A 17742-nucleotide genomic window follows, 5' to 3' on the forward strand; every position below is an offset into this window, starting at 1 on the left:
TGAAAGACAACATACAGTTGACCATGGTAACAAAATTCTCATCGGAATTCAAACGTATTTGAAAGCCCGATCTTTAACTTTCTTTGTTGTTACTGGAAACTAAATCCCGATTCGCTTAAATTTACTGGTTAGATTGGTTGGGATCATTGATATACGGGGTGTGTGACGGGCCTCTCCAGCTGTTGAATCTGTGAGAATTCAGTTACACAATTTGACGTAGTTCTAATCTACGAACGGCTAACACTACACAATTTCTGACGATGCGAGGCACCGTAGTGAAAACCGACTGCGAGAAAGCAAACGAAACTGCACATTTTCGCAGCATTGTACAATACAGCAGAAAATTTCGTTTCTCGCAGTCGATTCTAACAGGAAGGTGTACATTGTTGTTAAAGAAAAACCGAGCTTCTGTCCGTCCGGTTGTGTATTAGATTATCGTGTATAAATTTGAAGAAAATCGGTCAGTAACTTTTCGAGATCGTTGCTAACGAAGTTTCCCCTTTATTTATTAGTGTAATTACTTGTTTACGGTGTTTATTGGTGTGCTGCCTCGCTCAGTTTGTTGGATTGGGGGCGGCGAGTGCTGCCTGAGACTGGGAGCGAGACTGGTGGCGGAAGGGGCTGTCTGCGAGGCGCGGCCCACGCAGGAAGCGGTTCACAAATACCTGCCGGGGCGGATTCCTGGCTGCCAGGGAAACCGACGAAAGCTGGCTGGGCAGAACTGATTCGGTAGGGAGCACACCGCCACAAGGATACAACGTCACACCGATAGAAATAGTTCGGGTGCGTCCCAGTAACCTCGCCGTTCACATTACAGGATGTTTCAAAGGTATTCATCAGATTGCACAAGACTCTCTTCTACATGAAGGAGGATAGAAATGGAATAAATTGTATGTTACGCGTAGGACTATATACTTTTTATTGTCAAAACAACCATCCGATTTTACAAGTACCTTTTATACGTGCACTTACACTGAGGTGACAAAAGTCACGGGATACCTCCTAATACCGTGCAATATCATGTCGGGCTTCCTTTGCCCGGTGAAGTGCAGCAACTGGACATGCCATGGACTTTGCAAGTCGTTGGAAGGCTCCTGCGGAAACATTGGTCCATGCTGCCTCTACAGCCGTCCATAATTGCGAAAGCGTTTCCGGTAAAGGATACTTTGTACGAACTGACTTTTAGATTATGTTCCGCATATATTCGATGGCATATCGGACGATCTGGGTGCCCAAATTATTCTCTCGAATTCTCAAGAATGTTCTTCAAACCAGTCACGGCCAATGGTAGTCCGGTGACATGACATTATTGTTTGGGAACATGCAGTAAATGAATGGCTGCAAATTATTTCCAACGTAACCATTTACAGTCAACGGTCCATTCAGTTGGACCAGAGGACCGAGTTCAAGCCATGTAAACACAGCCCACACCAGTATGGAGCCACCACCAACTTGCACAGTGCGTTGCCGACAGTTTGGACCCATGGCTTCGTGGGATCTGCGCCATACTCGAACCCTATTATCAGCTCTTACCAAGTGAAATCGGGACTTATCTGACCAGGCCACGGTTTTCCGGTCGTCTAGGGTGCAACCGATGTGGTGACGAGCCCAGTAGAGGCGCTGCAGGTGATATCGTGCTGTTAGATGAAGATAAAGACAAATTGCAGAACGATGTAGAAAAGATATGTGTTTGGTGCAAGAATTGGCAATTGACCCTAAATAACGAAAATTTTAGGTCATCAACATGAGTGCTAAAAGGAATCCGTTAAACTTCGGTTACACGATAAAACAGTCAAATCTAAAGGCCGTAAATTCAACTAAATACCTAGGAATTACGATTACGAACAACTTACATTGGAAGCAACACACAGAAAATGTTGTAAGGAAGGCTAATCAAAGACTGCGTTTTATTGGCAGGATACTTAGAAAAAGGAACAGATCCAGTAAAGGAACTGACTACCCTACGCTTATCCGTCCTGTTTTAGAATATTGCTCCGCGGTGTGGGATCCTTACCAAATAGGACTGACGGCGTGCATCGAGAAAGTTGAAGGAAGGGCAGCACGTTTTGTATTATCGCGAAATAGGGGAGAGAGTATCACTGAAGTGATACAGAATTTGGGGTTGACATCATTAAAACAAAGGCGTTTTTCGTTGCGGCGGAATCTCCTCACGAAATTTCAATCAGTTCCTCCTCCGAATGCGAAAATATTTTGTTGACGCCTACCTACACAGGAAGAATTATTCTGAAAGTGGATCGATGAACGGTCTGCCAGCCACTTAAATGTGATTTGCAGAGTATCCATGTAGATGTATATGTAGGTATTAGCAAAGGCACTCGCGTCGATCGTCTGCTGTCATAGTCCATTAACGCCAGATTTCGTCGCACTGTCCTAGCAGATACGTTCGTCATACGTCCCGTATTACTTTTGAGGTTACTTCACGGAGTGGATTAGCACTGACAACTCTCGGTCGTTAAGCTAAGGCCGTCGACCAATGCGTTGTCCTTGATGAGAGGTAATGCCTGAAATCTGGTATTCTCGGCACACTCTTGACACTGTGAATCTCGGAACATTGAATTTCCAAACGATTTCCGAAATGGAATGCCCCATGCGTCTAGCCCCAACTACCATTCCGCCTTCAAAGCCTATTAATTGCCGTCGTGCGGCCGTAATCATATCGGACACCTTTTCACATCATTCACCTGAATACAAATGGCAGGGCTGCCAGTGTACTGCCCTTTTATACCTTGTGTACGAGATGTTACCGCCATTTGTATGTGTTCATATCGCTGTCCCAAGATTTTTGCCATCTCAGTGTATAAACCTTTGGATTCTTCTTGCAGTTACGTTTGGGATCAAAGGTTTCAGTTAACTTTTCACACACGATCAAAGCGCCCTGCGCCGGATGCACGATAAATAATCAGACGATAGCGAGTCTAGCCCTATAGACGTAATCTCTCACAAACGTTCCAGTTCAGGCGACTTTGCTGGCCAGTGGTTCACAGCGAGATCCGTACGTCCCTTACCGCCGCTGCGTCGTTCGGGCAGGTCGTTGCTAAGTAGTGGCCTAATGTTCTTAACGCGCGGTGGTGCTCCGCCATGTTGAAAAACGAAAATTTTCCACGTGCTTTGCCAGTTACGGGAAAAGCCGGATCTCCAGTATAGCCAGCCACTTGATTAGTGTAACCGTCTTTTCCACTTAATGGAAGTGGCTGTAAGTTTTTTACTCGCAAAACGCCGCAAATAACTCGTAGCTTTGGAGAATTCCTATCGTGCTCGATTACGTATGTGTTTGCCGCGTTACACCAGTCACTCCGCACGGACTGGCTCCTGGTGAAGCGGAGAACGCAAAACGCCTTTTGCTGCTGTGTTATCTCCACCTCGACTCCACGCGCATTGGGAAATAAAAGATGCAGCGGGCTAGACCGCTAGGTAACCACATGGACCGCAAAATTGCAGCTGTCGAGAAAGGTAAATTTTTAGTTTCTACGCTTAAGTTAAAACCCACCCCAAGCTTCTGTCTTCATTCACGTAGCAGATTTAGTCTTGTCAAATCTGGTGAATCTTTAGATATATCTTGTAAAATTATTTGCTACCCTCCTCAGGTGCTGAAGCGATCTATGTCTCTCTGTCACAGTGCAGCACTGGTCACATCCTTCTCAAATTCCTTCACAGCTTTGACGCATTTCTGACCTCTTTAGTTCACTGAGTTTTGTCGTATATGAATATGAAACAGATTGCTTCATTCTGCAAGTAATGACTATAAGGTCTGATCAAAAATTTTCCGTTTGGAGGCCGCACAGTCCCATCGTCGGTGTGGCAATCACGCAAAATCGCCGTTAGCATTGAAGCAAGGGACCGAAGGCGTGATAATCTCGTGGGGAGAGATAAGGACTACAGGGTGGGTGCTCGAGTGTTTCCACATGAGATAGTGTAGGTGTGCCTTATGACATAAGTGATGGAGGAACGTGCAGTATCATGAAGTAGCAGCACCCCTTGACGCACCATTGCACAACGGTGGCTTTCGGCAAGCGTGCTGCCACATACACATTATTCATCCTCCAATGGATGCCTACCGGCGTTTGTCCTTCAGCAACCAAGAAAATAATAACAGATCGTTGGTTCCATTTGGACGCACTTGGTAAAACGTGCCATAGTTCACTTTTCCACAATTAATGCACGCACGTCGGAAAGACACGAATGCCGCACTAATCCCTCGCCTAAATGTCGGTGATTATATTTCCGCATCGACATCGCGCTGCGTTGCACGTACGCTGTAGCAACGCCCTCAGACGGAAACTTTTTGATCGCCCCTTTCTGTTTGTATCTACTAGATTCGGCATTATTTTTATTTGGCTATCCATCGTTGGAAATGAAGTTTTTCGTGAGCATCAGTTAATTCTTTGGTGTTTGTTTGGCTCGGGGATGCCATTACATCGCCATTGCTTGACTCACAGATCGCTAACAAGCGTGGATTCTTTGATATCCTTCAAGCGATTAGTCGTTTGTTACTTCTACTTTTCGCAACACTAAATATACTTGTGTAATCGTAACACAACTGATAACTAAATTGTAATTCTTAAATAACATCCCGTTTCAGAGGCGTTACTCATCTACAGATGATAATTTTGATGTTCAGTTGAGCAGCGTTGCTCCAAGAAAAGCAACGATGTCGAAATTTCTGCTAATATTTTAAATTTAAAACTTTCATTGCAGTGGCACGTGTGTGATTGATAGTATGGAACAATGTTAGGACTGATGTTTCATACGAGCAGTCATGTGCATCTGCGCTGCGTATTTTTCTCGAAAGCTTCACATTTGAGCATTACGCACTGACTGTTTACGAACGGTACTAGAGATGTTACAGGTATTCTACATCTTCTGCTGCGCACAGATTAATACAGAATTGTTCTTCAATCGACTTTATATTTCTATATTATAACAAATCTTACTGCACATAAATGAGACCTGTGCCTTGTAGATATTACAAATACATCATCCATAGAACTATAAAAATTATTTATCTACTACATATAAATTCTAAATTTTATTATTATTATTATTTTATTATTATTATTATTATTATTCACTTTTGGGTCCAATAGGACCACGCGAGGTGCAATCCACGAATGTCACTTTTAATGGTTAGACTTCCTTTGCGTCCAGATCTGTTTCCTCCTTTCAGAAAGAATTCTCTTTCTTTCATCAGAGAACGATGTTCCAGTCCGTTTTCTAATTTCTCTCTGACCAACTTTCCAAGCAAATACCTTTTGCCTGAGTGTTTGTCTGTCTGTAACGTCTGCCTGAGTTATACCGGCTACTTTAAGATCCTCCTTAAGAGCAGCGATCCATTTAATTGGCACAGTTTTGGCCTTACTTCTGTTTTCGTAGAATTCTACTATTTGTTTTTTCAACCTGCTGGGTGCAATTCTTTTAACGTGCCCATAAAATTTAAGTCTTCGTTTTCTCATGTCACCATGTATGTCTATGTAATCTTCTATATCGGTATTACTTCTCAGTCATTAAGTTTCCCCATCAGTAATTTTGGTGCCTAATATTTTCCTAATAATCTATCTTTCTTTCTTTTGAATTCCTTCACTATCCCTCTTTCTATTTAAAATTAAAGTTTCTGCTCCATAAAGACATTAATGTTTTATTAAAATGCTTTAATGCCCAAGTTTACTGAATTTAGAAAGTGATGTATAATTATAAATATTTTGTGTTAATCTGAATGCAGTTTTCGTTTTTTGACAACGATCTTCGTTTGCACATTTTTCCAGACCGTTTCCGTGTATGATTTCCTCCAAGTATTTAAACTGAGAAATCCTTTTTACTTTTCCATATTTTGTGTTCAAAAACTTTGGTGCATGTTTGTTTCATGTCATATATTCCGTTTTTTCGAATGTTATTTGTAGTCCTACTTTTTCCGCAACTTTTGGAAGATTTTCAATTTGTTTTTGAACTGTGGTAATATCCCTGGTTAAAATTGCCATAATATAAATGAAATAATAATAAATTTTGAAAATAAACACAGTTCATACTCCGCAATCGCAGTCTAGACGCTTTTATTATTACAAGATGTACTGTAACATGGCAATTTTATAACAGGTTGCATAAGGCACATCGAATTTCGTAATTTTGTATAATCCGTGATATGAATTGTAGCTTCCCTCGACACCCCCCCCCCCCCCTCTATTATCTTTACTTTTCCTCCTCAGGTCAGATAACGGGAGACATTTGGAACAATAAAAGTGTCTACACTGCAAACGCGGCGTACGAAGTGTGCTGATGTTCAACCATACCGACCGTCCCACAGCACAGCATATGTACCTTGGAAAACAATAAGTAATATTATTATTTATTTAAAACGGGTGCTGTTCTATATACAAGAAGTGAAATTAAACTGGTTCATCAGCATATGAGGTAGCGTCGGGGAAGATCGCATTTTGCTACGTTCCTGGTTAACTTCGTGTATTCATTGTTCATAATTTCATTCAGAATTACATCTTGTTACAATTTGTTGCTGCAAACGAGCATTTACGCGTTTCATGAGGTTCAGCAGGCGTGTTTATGGCACAGTATTGTGTTATTCGTGTATATTCATGTTGCTGTGAACGGTGTCTCTTTTCAAATTGTAATTGTTAAGCTTTTATAGAACTACGCAGAAATTATATATTAAATAAATCATTGAAAACATACGCTGGCGTACTGAAAAGCAATGCCCCCATTTTTTAATATGAAACTTTTTAAATTTTGTTAAATAAAACAAACGTTATTAACATTGTGCATCTTTGTTCTTCACATCTGCATATTTATTTCTGAACGTAGTCGCCATGACAAACACCTTTCTCCCAACGAAAGAACAGTTTGTTTACACCGTCACTGTAGAATGTTTTATTTTGTTGACGGAGCCACAACCTCACCTCTACCTGCACCTATTAATCACTATCGAAGTGAAGTCCTCGAAAATGTTATTTGAGTTTTGGAAACCGGTGAAAAGCTGATGGGGCCAGATCGGAACTGTATGGAGGATGATGGACGACAGTGAATCCGAGGTGTCGGACTGTTGCTGGTGTCGCAGCGCTCGTGTGTGCTTTGACATTTATATGCTGAAGGCGACGGTGTTCCGTGTGTTTACGAACTCTTTGTGTATGAAAGTCAATTACAGCATGCTGTTTCTCACGCACCGACATGTTTACGTTTTGCACCCTCGTGGTATACGCTACAATTCTGGGCGGCAAATATGTAGACATGAAGAATGAAAATGTAGGATGTTAGTATGGTTGGTTTGGTTTAGAAAGCTTTAAGAGTTTTAACATAAAAAATTCGGTGGCGTCACTTTTCAGCACGCCATCGCAGTAGTTGTGTATTAAGGCATTCTTATTTATATTCAGCAAATTGCTACATAGATAGCGCTTCGTCGAGTACACATCGCATAAAAATCCATACAGAAACATATCCACACATGAAATTCACACTTCGAGTTCTATTTCATCTGTCGATTGTTTAGTCAACCGCCCTATTCATTACAGATATGTATTATTGTTAGTTGGAAGGCTGTCACAAGCCTGTAAGTAACAGCAGCCGCAATATATGTCGAGAAATAAAACGTAATACCGTTTCACTCCATATGTGTTGCTCTCCCGGGTATAACATACGACAGCGCATTCATTACCACCCGTGCACGTAGAAATGACTAGCCATTACTAATAAATTAATCGGTTAATTGAAAACAACGTGGAATACTTTAAAACGAGATGATATTGTTTCGTACTTGCAAAATGAATGTGCTTTACATAGCACAAGAACTTACAAAAAATTTCTCCTATACAGCAGCTCCGGTACGAGCTGGGTATCCATGTAAAACTCAAGAAGTATTATCTTTTGGTAAACGCAATGATTTTTTTTCAGACTGTGCTAGATACAGTGTGTGCGTGTTTCTATCAAAGATATACAAGTCGTATGCTCCGTTTCAAGACGTTTCAGTCTCTCTCTCTTTCTCTCTCTCTCTCTCTCTCTCTCTCTCTGCTGGACGCTGCCAAATTTCTTTACTCACAGTCAACTCTCTAGGGTTTTTACTCTCCTATCTCTACTCTCCTTTGTAAATTGTTTGTGATACTGACTGCGAGCATTGTATATTTCTACATTTGAACGAAACATAAGGAAAGAAAAAAATCGCTGTATATATCACATTACATACTCATAAAGAAGACACCGAAGATACAAAGAATCGAAGGGTAACGTCAGTGTCACTCACATGATTCTCCCGTATACGAGAAATTTTTATAGAATGTAAAACTCGCTCACGGGCAGTGGACTTGATTTCATTCTATAATTTAGCACGATTTCTGTAGATTTCAGTAGCTCTCGTCAGTTTCATTAGTGGAAATCCCTCCAAGTGGTTTTTGGGAAGCGCTGATACATTGAAGCTTATTTTAGACTCCGGTGAGCTCGTTGTGTCGGAGTTTGCTTCGGTGCCTCAAGACTGCCACATACGGACATGCATATAACTTATGAGAACGCTCACCTGTTGACAAGTCAGTGGCGTCGCTGTTCGAGTATTGATGTAGGCAGGTGACTGACGCAGGCTGTTTTCCTTGTGTGTTGCAGCAAGACTGCCCCAACGGCCGCCTGACGCCGGCTAAGTTCGTCGACATGTACAAGATGTTCTTCCCGAGCGGCAACGCCGAGGAGTTCTGCGACCATGTCTTCCGGACATTCGACATGGACAAGAACGGCTACATCGACTTCAAGGTCAGTATCGCTGCAAGGCCGCGCGAGTTTCCGGCGGCGCGTAACCCTGGAGGTCTTCTCGCGGTTGCCGCGGCAACGGTATTATTGCGAAAGGCAATTCTCATCCCTCACTCACGGTGCCGGGCTAACGACATTAATGTGCCGTAGCGTATCCGTTCGGTGACACCGCTCTGTGCTAAAATGATTAAGCGCATTATTAATACCCATTGGAAAAATAATTGCTTATCGACGCCAGTGCTGGCCAGTTAATTGAAATTTGATTTCGTACATGATTTAATTTGTTCTTTTCAGCTTATCGACGCCTGTGGTAAGCTAAACAGATCGTTTTTTGTTGTCTCACCGACGTTTTTTAAATAGATTTACGCTCAGTATAACAGTTATGGTTTATTTGTCATTTTATACAACATTTCTTTCTTGAGAGTTTATTTTTCTCTCATTAACGTAATTCTTGTGAAACTGAGGTACGATGTCAGTACAGTGGATATACAGGGTGAGTCACCTAACATTACCGCTGGGTATATTTCGTAAACCACATCAAATACTGACGAATCGATTCCACAGACCGAACGTGAGGAGAGGGGCTAGTGTAACTGTTTAATACAAACCATAAAAAAATGCACGGAAGTATGTTTTTTAACAAAAACCTACGTTTTTAAAATGGAACCCCGTTAGTTTTGTTAGCACACCTGAACATATAAACAAATACGTAATCAGTGCCGTTTGTTGCAATGTAAAATGTTAATTACATCCGGAGATATTGTAACCTAAAGTTGACGCTTGAGTACCACTCCTCCGCTGTTCGATCGTGTGTATCGGAGAGCACCCAATTACGTAGGGATCCAAAGGGAACGGTGATGGACCGTAGGTACAAAAGAGACTGGAACAGCACATTACGTCCACATGCTAACACCTTTTTATTGGTCTTTTTCACTGACGCACATGTACATTTCCATGAGGGGTGAGGTACACGTACACACGTGGTTTCCGTTTTCAGTTACGGAGTGGAATAGAGTGTGTCCCGACATGTCAGGCCAATAGATGTTCAATGTGGTGGCCATCATTTGCTGCACACAATTGCAATCTCTGGCGTAATGAATGTCGTATACGCCACAGTAAATCTGGTGTAATGTCGCCGCAGGCTGCCACAATACGTTGTTTCTTATCCTCTGGGGTTGTAGGCACATCACGGTACACATTCTCCTTTAACGTACCCCACAGAAAGAAGTCCAGAGGTGTAAGATCAGGAGAACGGGCTGGCCAACTTATGCGTCATCCACGTCCTATGAAACGCCCGTCGAACATCCTGTCAAGGGTCAGCCTAGTGTTAATTGCGGAATGTGCAGGTGCAACATCATGCTGATACCACATACGTCGACGCGTGTCCAGTGGGACATTTTCGAGCAACGTTGGCAGATCATTCTGTAGAAACGCGATGTATGTTGCAGCTGTTTGGGCCCCTGCAATGAAGCGAGGACCAATGAGGTGGTCGCCAATGATTCCGCACCATACATTTACAGTCCACGGTCGCTGTCGCTCTACCTGTCTGAGCCAGCGAGGATTGTCCACGGACCAGTAATGCATGTTCCGTAGATTCACTGCCCAGTGGTTTGTGAAACCCGCTTCATCGGTAAACAGGTAGAACTGCAACGCATTCTCTGTTAATGCCCATTGACAGAATAGCACTGGATGATTAAAGTCACCACCATGTAATTGCTGATGTAGCGACACATGAAACGGGTGAAAGCGGTGACGATGCAGTATGCGCATGACACTACTTTGACTCAGTCCACCGGCTCTCGCAATGTCGCGTGTACTCATGCGTGGGTTCATGGCAACAGCAGCTAACATACCAACTGCACCCGCTTCTCCTGTGACGGGCCTGTTACGGACCCGTTTGCGTGCTACGACCAGACCTGTTGCATACAGTTGGCGGTAGATGTTTTGTAATGTGCGTCACGTTGGATGCTCTCTGTCCGGGTGCCGTTCTGCATATGGTTCAAATGGCTCTTAGCACTATGGGACTTAACATCTATGGTCATCAGTCCCCTAGAACTTAGAACTACTTAAACCTAACTAACCTAAGGACATCACACAACACCCAGCCATCACGAGGCAGAGAAAATCCCAGACCCCGCCGGGAATCGAACCCGGGAACCCGGGCGTGGGAAGCGAGAACGCTACCGCACGACCACGAGATGCGGGCCCGTTCTGCATACACCCTGCTGGCTTCAGCTGCATTTCGTCGGCACTCGCCATAGATGAGTATCATCTCCGCCTTTTCAGAGTTTGAATACACCGTGGTCACAATTCCTACAACACTACACTATCACAGACGTCTGGTAACATGGTGTACTACAGTTGGTCTGCGTGAGGAGACGAATGCAGAATAACAATAGCAGCAAGCGCTACATGCGGACACTGCAACAGCTAGACCAAACCACAACAGTGCACTACAGCCACACTCGTAAACACGGTCATCATCGTAAACATGTGCCTGCAGATGCTGCTCGCCGACCGTGGCCCGTGTTTGTTACAACACGCAACTGAACGTCGGAGGTTTCAAGCGTCAACTTTAGGTTACAATGTAACAAACGGCACTGATTACATATTTGTTTATATGTTCAGATGTGCTAACAAAACTAACGTGGTTCCATTTAAAAAATCGTAGGTTTGTGTTAAAAAACATACTTCCGTGCATTTTTGTATGGTTTGTATTAAACAATTACACTAGCCCCTCTCCTCACGTTCGGTCTGTGGAATCGATTCGTCAGTATTTGATGTGGTTTACGAAATATATCCAGCGGTAACGTTAGGTGACTCACCCTGTATATTCGGCAGGTACGAGGCTCAAATCCCCAGACGGTCATCCTGATTTAGATTTTCGATGGTTTCCTGAAATGCGTTAGGCTAGTACGATAAAGGTAATTGACAAAGTTATTTAATAAGCTATCTGTAGTGTTTTCATCTTTCCTCTCACAGTTCGTTAAAAGCTAGTGGTGCAACTTGGGCAAGACAACAGCAACACTTCCAACAAAGTAACTGTTCAACATGGTTTTCCTTTCAAGCATTTCATCCACCATATAGTCGAACATATCTATCTAATGACACACACACACACACACACACGAGAGAATTGAAGGAAAACAAACGGCAGTGGACTGCATGACTCCTATCTTCAGTATTCAGCTCAGATGTTAAGTCCCATAGTGCTCAGGGCCATTTGAACCACTTTTAAGTTAACGGTCCACGAGGATAGTGCTTGATGTGAAAGGACAAAAGCCTCAAAGTGGAAAATTTGGGTTGTAAGATGAAAGACAGACTTTTACAGTGCAGCCCAGTGTCAGCTAAATTTGATCGAACATTTACTTGGCTGTACATTACCACGGCAAATGTGCATTCAAAAGCCGCCCACGCCCTTCGTTCCTGGCGCTATTAAAGATAGTATGCAACATTCATTCTTGTTACACCCTGCTGCCCATTTCCAAGCAGCCCACGCTTTCAGATGTTGCTCTCTCTCTCTCTCTCTCTCTCTCTCTCTCTCTCTCTCTCTCTCTCTCTCTCTCTTTCTCTCTCTCTAATATAACTCTCATAGTTGTGTATTTTTGTATGTTCATGAAGTATAAGTTTGTCGGAGATTCTAGTTTACAGTGATTCTTGTGGAAATCGTTATTCTATTGAAACATTATTTTCGGAGATGAACGGAAGAGGTTGGCATATGAGAGGTCCTCATCGAGACTCAAGAAGCTTTTTGGACTAACTGAATGTGACAGTGTGATGTAGATATTTTCACGAAGCCATAACCCAGAGCCAGATTACGAAAAGACTGTACTTCACAACTGCTCATCATTATTATGTTTTTCTCTGCAGTATTTTCTGATAATGCAAAACAGACAAAAGGTGCCGTAGCTCCTGGCGACAGTGCTTGTGTGGGTAGATCTGAAAATACATATAAAACTGTTGCGACTTGCCAGTTAGATTCTCATAATACACAACGTTCGTAGTACCGCTTGTATCCCAGAACTGAAATTTATTTTGCAGCTTATGAACTGCGATATGAAACTGGAAACACATTGGATGCGGACTATGACACAAGGCTGAATACCTCACTGGCTGAGAATGCCTTTGTTGCCACCCATGTACTGAAAGCGTGCCTTACGACATTCTCTTCCACATAACTCAAACGTAATCACAGAATCTTGTACATAATCATTAGGAGCGATTTCCCATTTTCGTAAAGTTTAGCGGGTGCTATACATTCACACCAGTAATAAACTGGCGGAAGAAAACCAGTAGACCCTTTCAGAGGTTTCCCATTCATTCGGGGTTTATTGTTGAAACAGTGCGCATGGATTACGTGAAAGGACTACATTTACAGATCAATAGATCGTACAGATGGCGAATACTGTCCTGGGGTACATTGTGCCACGCCTGCTCGAGCTGTTCACCTAGTCGCACCAGTCACTCCTTGTGCCATCATAGCCGGCTGGAGTGGCCGAGCGGCTCTAGGCGCTTCAGTCTGGAACAGCGCTACGGTCGCAGGTTCGAATCCTGCCTCGGGCATGGATGTGTGTGATGTCCTTAGGTTAGTTAGGTTTAAGTAGTTCTAAGTTCTAGGGGACTGATGACCTCAGGTGTTAAGTCCCATAGTGCTCAGAGCCATTTGAACCATTGTCCCATCATATCCCACACGTACTCGATTGGAGACAAGTCCAGAGATCGTGCTGGCCAGGGAAGTAGTTGCACGTCTTGAAGAGCACGTTGAGTTTTATGGGCAGTGTGTGGGCGCGCGGTATCTTGTTGGAACAACACATCATCTTCCTATTGCAAGAACGGCAAAAGAACGGGTCTAATAAGAGTCTGCATTTACCGAGCGCTGTTTAGCTTTGCCTCCAGAAACATCAAAGGTGAACGAGAGTTGTAGCTTATCGCACCCCAGAGAAGAAGGTCTGTGGTGTGCCCAGTGTGTCATCAACGAGTGCACTCTACGAGACAGCGCTCACGAGGTGTACGTCGTACGTGCAAACCATCACTTGCGTGCAGGCAGAATCCGCTTTCATCGCTGAAGTCCACAGCGCGCCATCCCATCTTCCAAGTGGTCCTCTGACGGCACCAGTTTAGCCGTGCTCGTGAATGCTGTGGCACGAGTGGGAGACGGGCTAGAAGTATGCGTGTCCGTAGTCCCAGTGCTAATAACCGATTCGCAACGTTGCGTGACACGCCTGGCGTCACAAGCCCTCTTACCTGCGCTGTGTTAGATGTACCATCTGCCAGTGCTGCCCTTACAATACGACGATTCTGGCGAGTGTCTGTGCTCGTCTAGAATCTCTTCTACGAATGTGAGAACATGGGTCCAAAATCGACGTTGTATTTCCAGGTGTACTAATTTTTTCCGGCGGTTTATTTAAACCGAACACGTTGCTTGTTTCTTTCACTTTCAGTTACCTACATTATCAGAATGTTGTCATGAGTAATAATCCTTCCACAAACTTTTGTTGGCAGCTTTTTTATGAGGAGAATGAATGCAGAAAGAGAGATGTCGCAGAGAGATACTGACAGACAAATATTGTCTATCCGGTGTGCGTCTCAGTTGCTAACCATTCACAGATTTGCTGTTGGTGGTCTGTATTTACGCACCATTCCAGTGTGCTGAGGAACAACAACGCGCCGTCAACTTTTCACGCCGCGTCGTCCTTCCCAACCGACTACATTTTCAGCAATAATTTTCTGTTGGTTCCGGCGAAAACAGTTACAACGAAAGAAGCTGAAGCGAGTAACTTAGGTTTAATCTTTTATAGCCACGATTTGGGAACGTGAATGCAGGTAACGTTTAATATTTTCTGTAAAAAATAAATGGAAACGTGGAAAACTTTCATGGGCACCTCCTCATCTGTCAGCAGGTGTCAGTTGATGCTTGGAAATAAAGAGAGACATTAGGGTTTAACGTCTCGTCGACAACGAGGTCATTAGAGCTGGAGCGCAAGCTAGGGTTAGGGTAGAATCTGGATAGAAATCCGCCTCGTCCTTAAAAGGAACAAGTATGGAAAATTATGGAAAATCTAAATCAGGGTGTACGCACTTGGATTTGGACCGTCGTCGTCCCGAATGCGAGTGTAATGTGTTAGTCACCGCACCACGACGCTCGGAGATGCCTACAAAGAGGTTGAGTTAGTGCACGGTAGCCGTCCTTCAGTACATGGTTATTCTGCGGCCACTCGCCGGAAGGCGCAGTTCCCCGTCACGAAATTACAGCCTGGCTGCGGTAGGGAAATAACCACAGCCGAACACGGCAAGCGAATACCTACGCTACACTTTTACATTTGTCTTCGCCTACATTAGGATGTTTCAGTTTCAGGCATGCAGCATAAATTGTGATGCGCTCCGCTTGCCCCACGATAGGACGAGGAAAATGCAAAGTTATACTGCCATTACCTTGTTGGATGACGTAACTTCGCTCGCTATAGAGAATCAGTTCTAAACGGCCGCTGTCGGACCTTCGTACATTATTTCCCCTGCACTTACTGGTACGTGAAAGGTTTGTTTCGACCAGTCGTTTTGCTGTGCGAATGCCTGATTATGGTGCTCTTCCCAGAGGCCAGTCGCACTAAACTGCTGTTCATTTGTGGTTATTGGCCCTGTTAAAGAGGGGTCAACACTTCGTTTATCTGGAAGGAATGATTCATACTTGTGACGCTTCTGGAGAGCGAATTCTTAGTGGACACTCAAGTAACATCATAGAGAATGCACTGTTTCTGCTAATGCAAATACTATTTAACAGCACTTAATCAAAGGAATTCCTTTTTAATGATTACGTCAGCCATCTCATGGTCACAAAAGAAACATTTTCTTTCTGTCGCTTATGTCCACAAAGCATTTCGTATTTTCCAGATATTATCTAAAGCCTGTTGTATTAATCTCAGTATGCTTAAACTAACATTAAAAAGCAGTTTTTGAAGACTTAACGAGTTCCGTGTGTGCAACTTTCCCTATGCGAAACAACTTATAATGCTGTAACACCTCCTTTCCGTGTTATTGATGATTACAATGTCTGTGTTTATACAGTGTCTGTACCTCTACATTACAATTTATGGTGCTCTTATTGTTTTTCAGTCAAGCCTGTATGTCTGAAGGAGCAGGCACTGTTCGTTACGACTACAGATGTCGTAAATATTGCGAACTGGATTCGCATTTTGCGAATACGTATTGACGTCAGCTGTCGGTGACACATGAAAATTTATGCCATACCGAGACTCCGACAGAGATTCCTCACTTATCGTGAGCGGTCGCCTTAACAAATTCGACTATCCGGGCACACCTCTAGGACCAGCGCAAACCTACGTATTCGCAGAATGCGAATCCATTTCGTAATACACGGATGGAAGAAATATCGCAACACCGAAAAATAATTAATGTAGACTAATGAAATTTCGGGAATACATTTGTGTAGGTAACATATATAAAGGATTAACACAGCAAGATCGCAGATATGCCATTGCAGAAGTGAAATTCTGGTACATTAAAAACCGGTGTAACCCGCGCGAACGTGCGTGCTTTGTTTTGTACAGGTTCCGGATGTCAGTTTGCAGGCTGGATTTCCATGCCTGTTGCACTTGGTCGGTCAATACAGGGACGGTTAATGCTGTTTCTCGATGACGCTGTAGTTGTCGTCCGGTGATGTCCCCATACATGCTCGATTCGAGACAGATATGGTGATTGAGCAGGCCGAGACAAATTCAAATGGCTCCAAGCACTACGGGACTTAACTGCTGAGGTCATCAGTCCCTTTGACTTAGAAGTACTTAAACCTAACTAACCTAAGGACATCACACACATCCATGCCCGAGGCAGGACTCGAACCTGCGACCGTAGCAGAAGCGCGGTTGCGGACGGAAGCGCCTAGAACCGCTCGGTCACAGCGGCCGGCGCCAAGGCAACATGGCGAAGCTCTGTAAAGCATGATGGGTTACAACATCGGTAGGCAGTCGAGAGATACACTGTTGTAAAACACCCCGCGGAATTCTGTCCATAAATGGCAGCACAAAAGGTCGAATCACCAGGCTGACGTACAAAGTTGTAGAGTGCGTGGGATAACCACGGGAGTGCACCCCAGAGCATAACTCCAGGCATAGGTTCACTGCGTCTAACACGCAGACAAGTTGGTTGCAAGCTCTCAACTTTCGTCCTGCTAACCAACACGCGGTCATTACTGGCACCGAGGATGAACCAGCTTTCATCACTAAACACAACAGACATACACCCTGCCTTCCACTGAGCTCTCGCTTGACACCAGTGAATTCGCAAATGGCGGTGTTCTTGGGTCAGTGGAATTTATGCTACTGAGTGTCTGTCTGGGAGTTGTACTTGAAGTAAGCGATTTGCAACAGTTCGTTGTGTCACTGTGGTGCCAACTGCTGCTCAAATTGCTGTTGCAAATGCAGTACAATGCGCCAGAGCCATACGCCGACCACGACGGTCTTCTATCCCGGTAGTGCCACGTGGCCATCCCTCATAGTTGTGCCACGTGGCCATCCGGAGCCCGGTCTTCTTGCGACCGTATCTTCTCCGTGACCGCCGCTACCTGCAGTCGTATTCAGTAGTTGCATTCGTGCCAAATCTTTCTGCAGTATCGTAGAAGGAACATCCACTTTCTCATAGTCCTATAACACGATTTGACTAACATCAACTCGCAACGTCCAATCTCAAAGGTGACTAATGCTTAGGACCGTTAGAGCGTGTATTTAAAGCAAATGTGATTTGCAAAATGGCTCTGAGCACTATGCGACTTAACTTCTGAGGTTCAAATGGTTCAAATGGCTCTGAGCACTATGGGACTTAACATCTGAGGTCATCAGTCCCCTAGAACTCAGAACTACTTAAACCTAACTAACCTAAGGACATCACACACATCCATGCCCGAGGCAGGATTCGAACCTGCGACTGTAGCAGTAGCGCGGTTCCAGACTGAAGCGCCTAGAAGCGCTCGGCCACATC

The 17742-nt window shown here is 43.9% G+C and overlaps 1 protein-coding gene across 1 annotated transcript in view; it reads left to right on the top strand.

The window, feature by feature from the left end:
* The window catches only part of LOC126481154 (neuronal calcium sensor 2), a 349046-nt gene that overhangs the window by 210960 nt on the left and 120344 nt on the right, over positions 1-17742 (top strand). The window contains exon 3 of the mRNA XM_050104727.1: positions 8611-8754. Coding sequence (XP_049960684.1) covers positions 8611-8754 — 144 coding nt within the window. The remainder of the gene's footprint in view (positions 1-8610; positions 8755-17742) is intronic.

The sequence above is a fragment of the Schistocerca serialis genome, chromosome 1 (genome assembly GCF_023864345.2).
Source record: "Schistocerca serialis cubense isolate TAMUIC-IGC-003099 chromosome 1, iqSchSeri2.2, whole genome shotgun sequence".
Lineage (NCBI taxonomy): Eukaryota > Metazoa > Arthropoda > Insecta > Orthoptera > Acrididae > Schistocerca > Schistocerca serialis.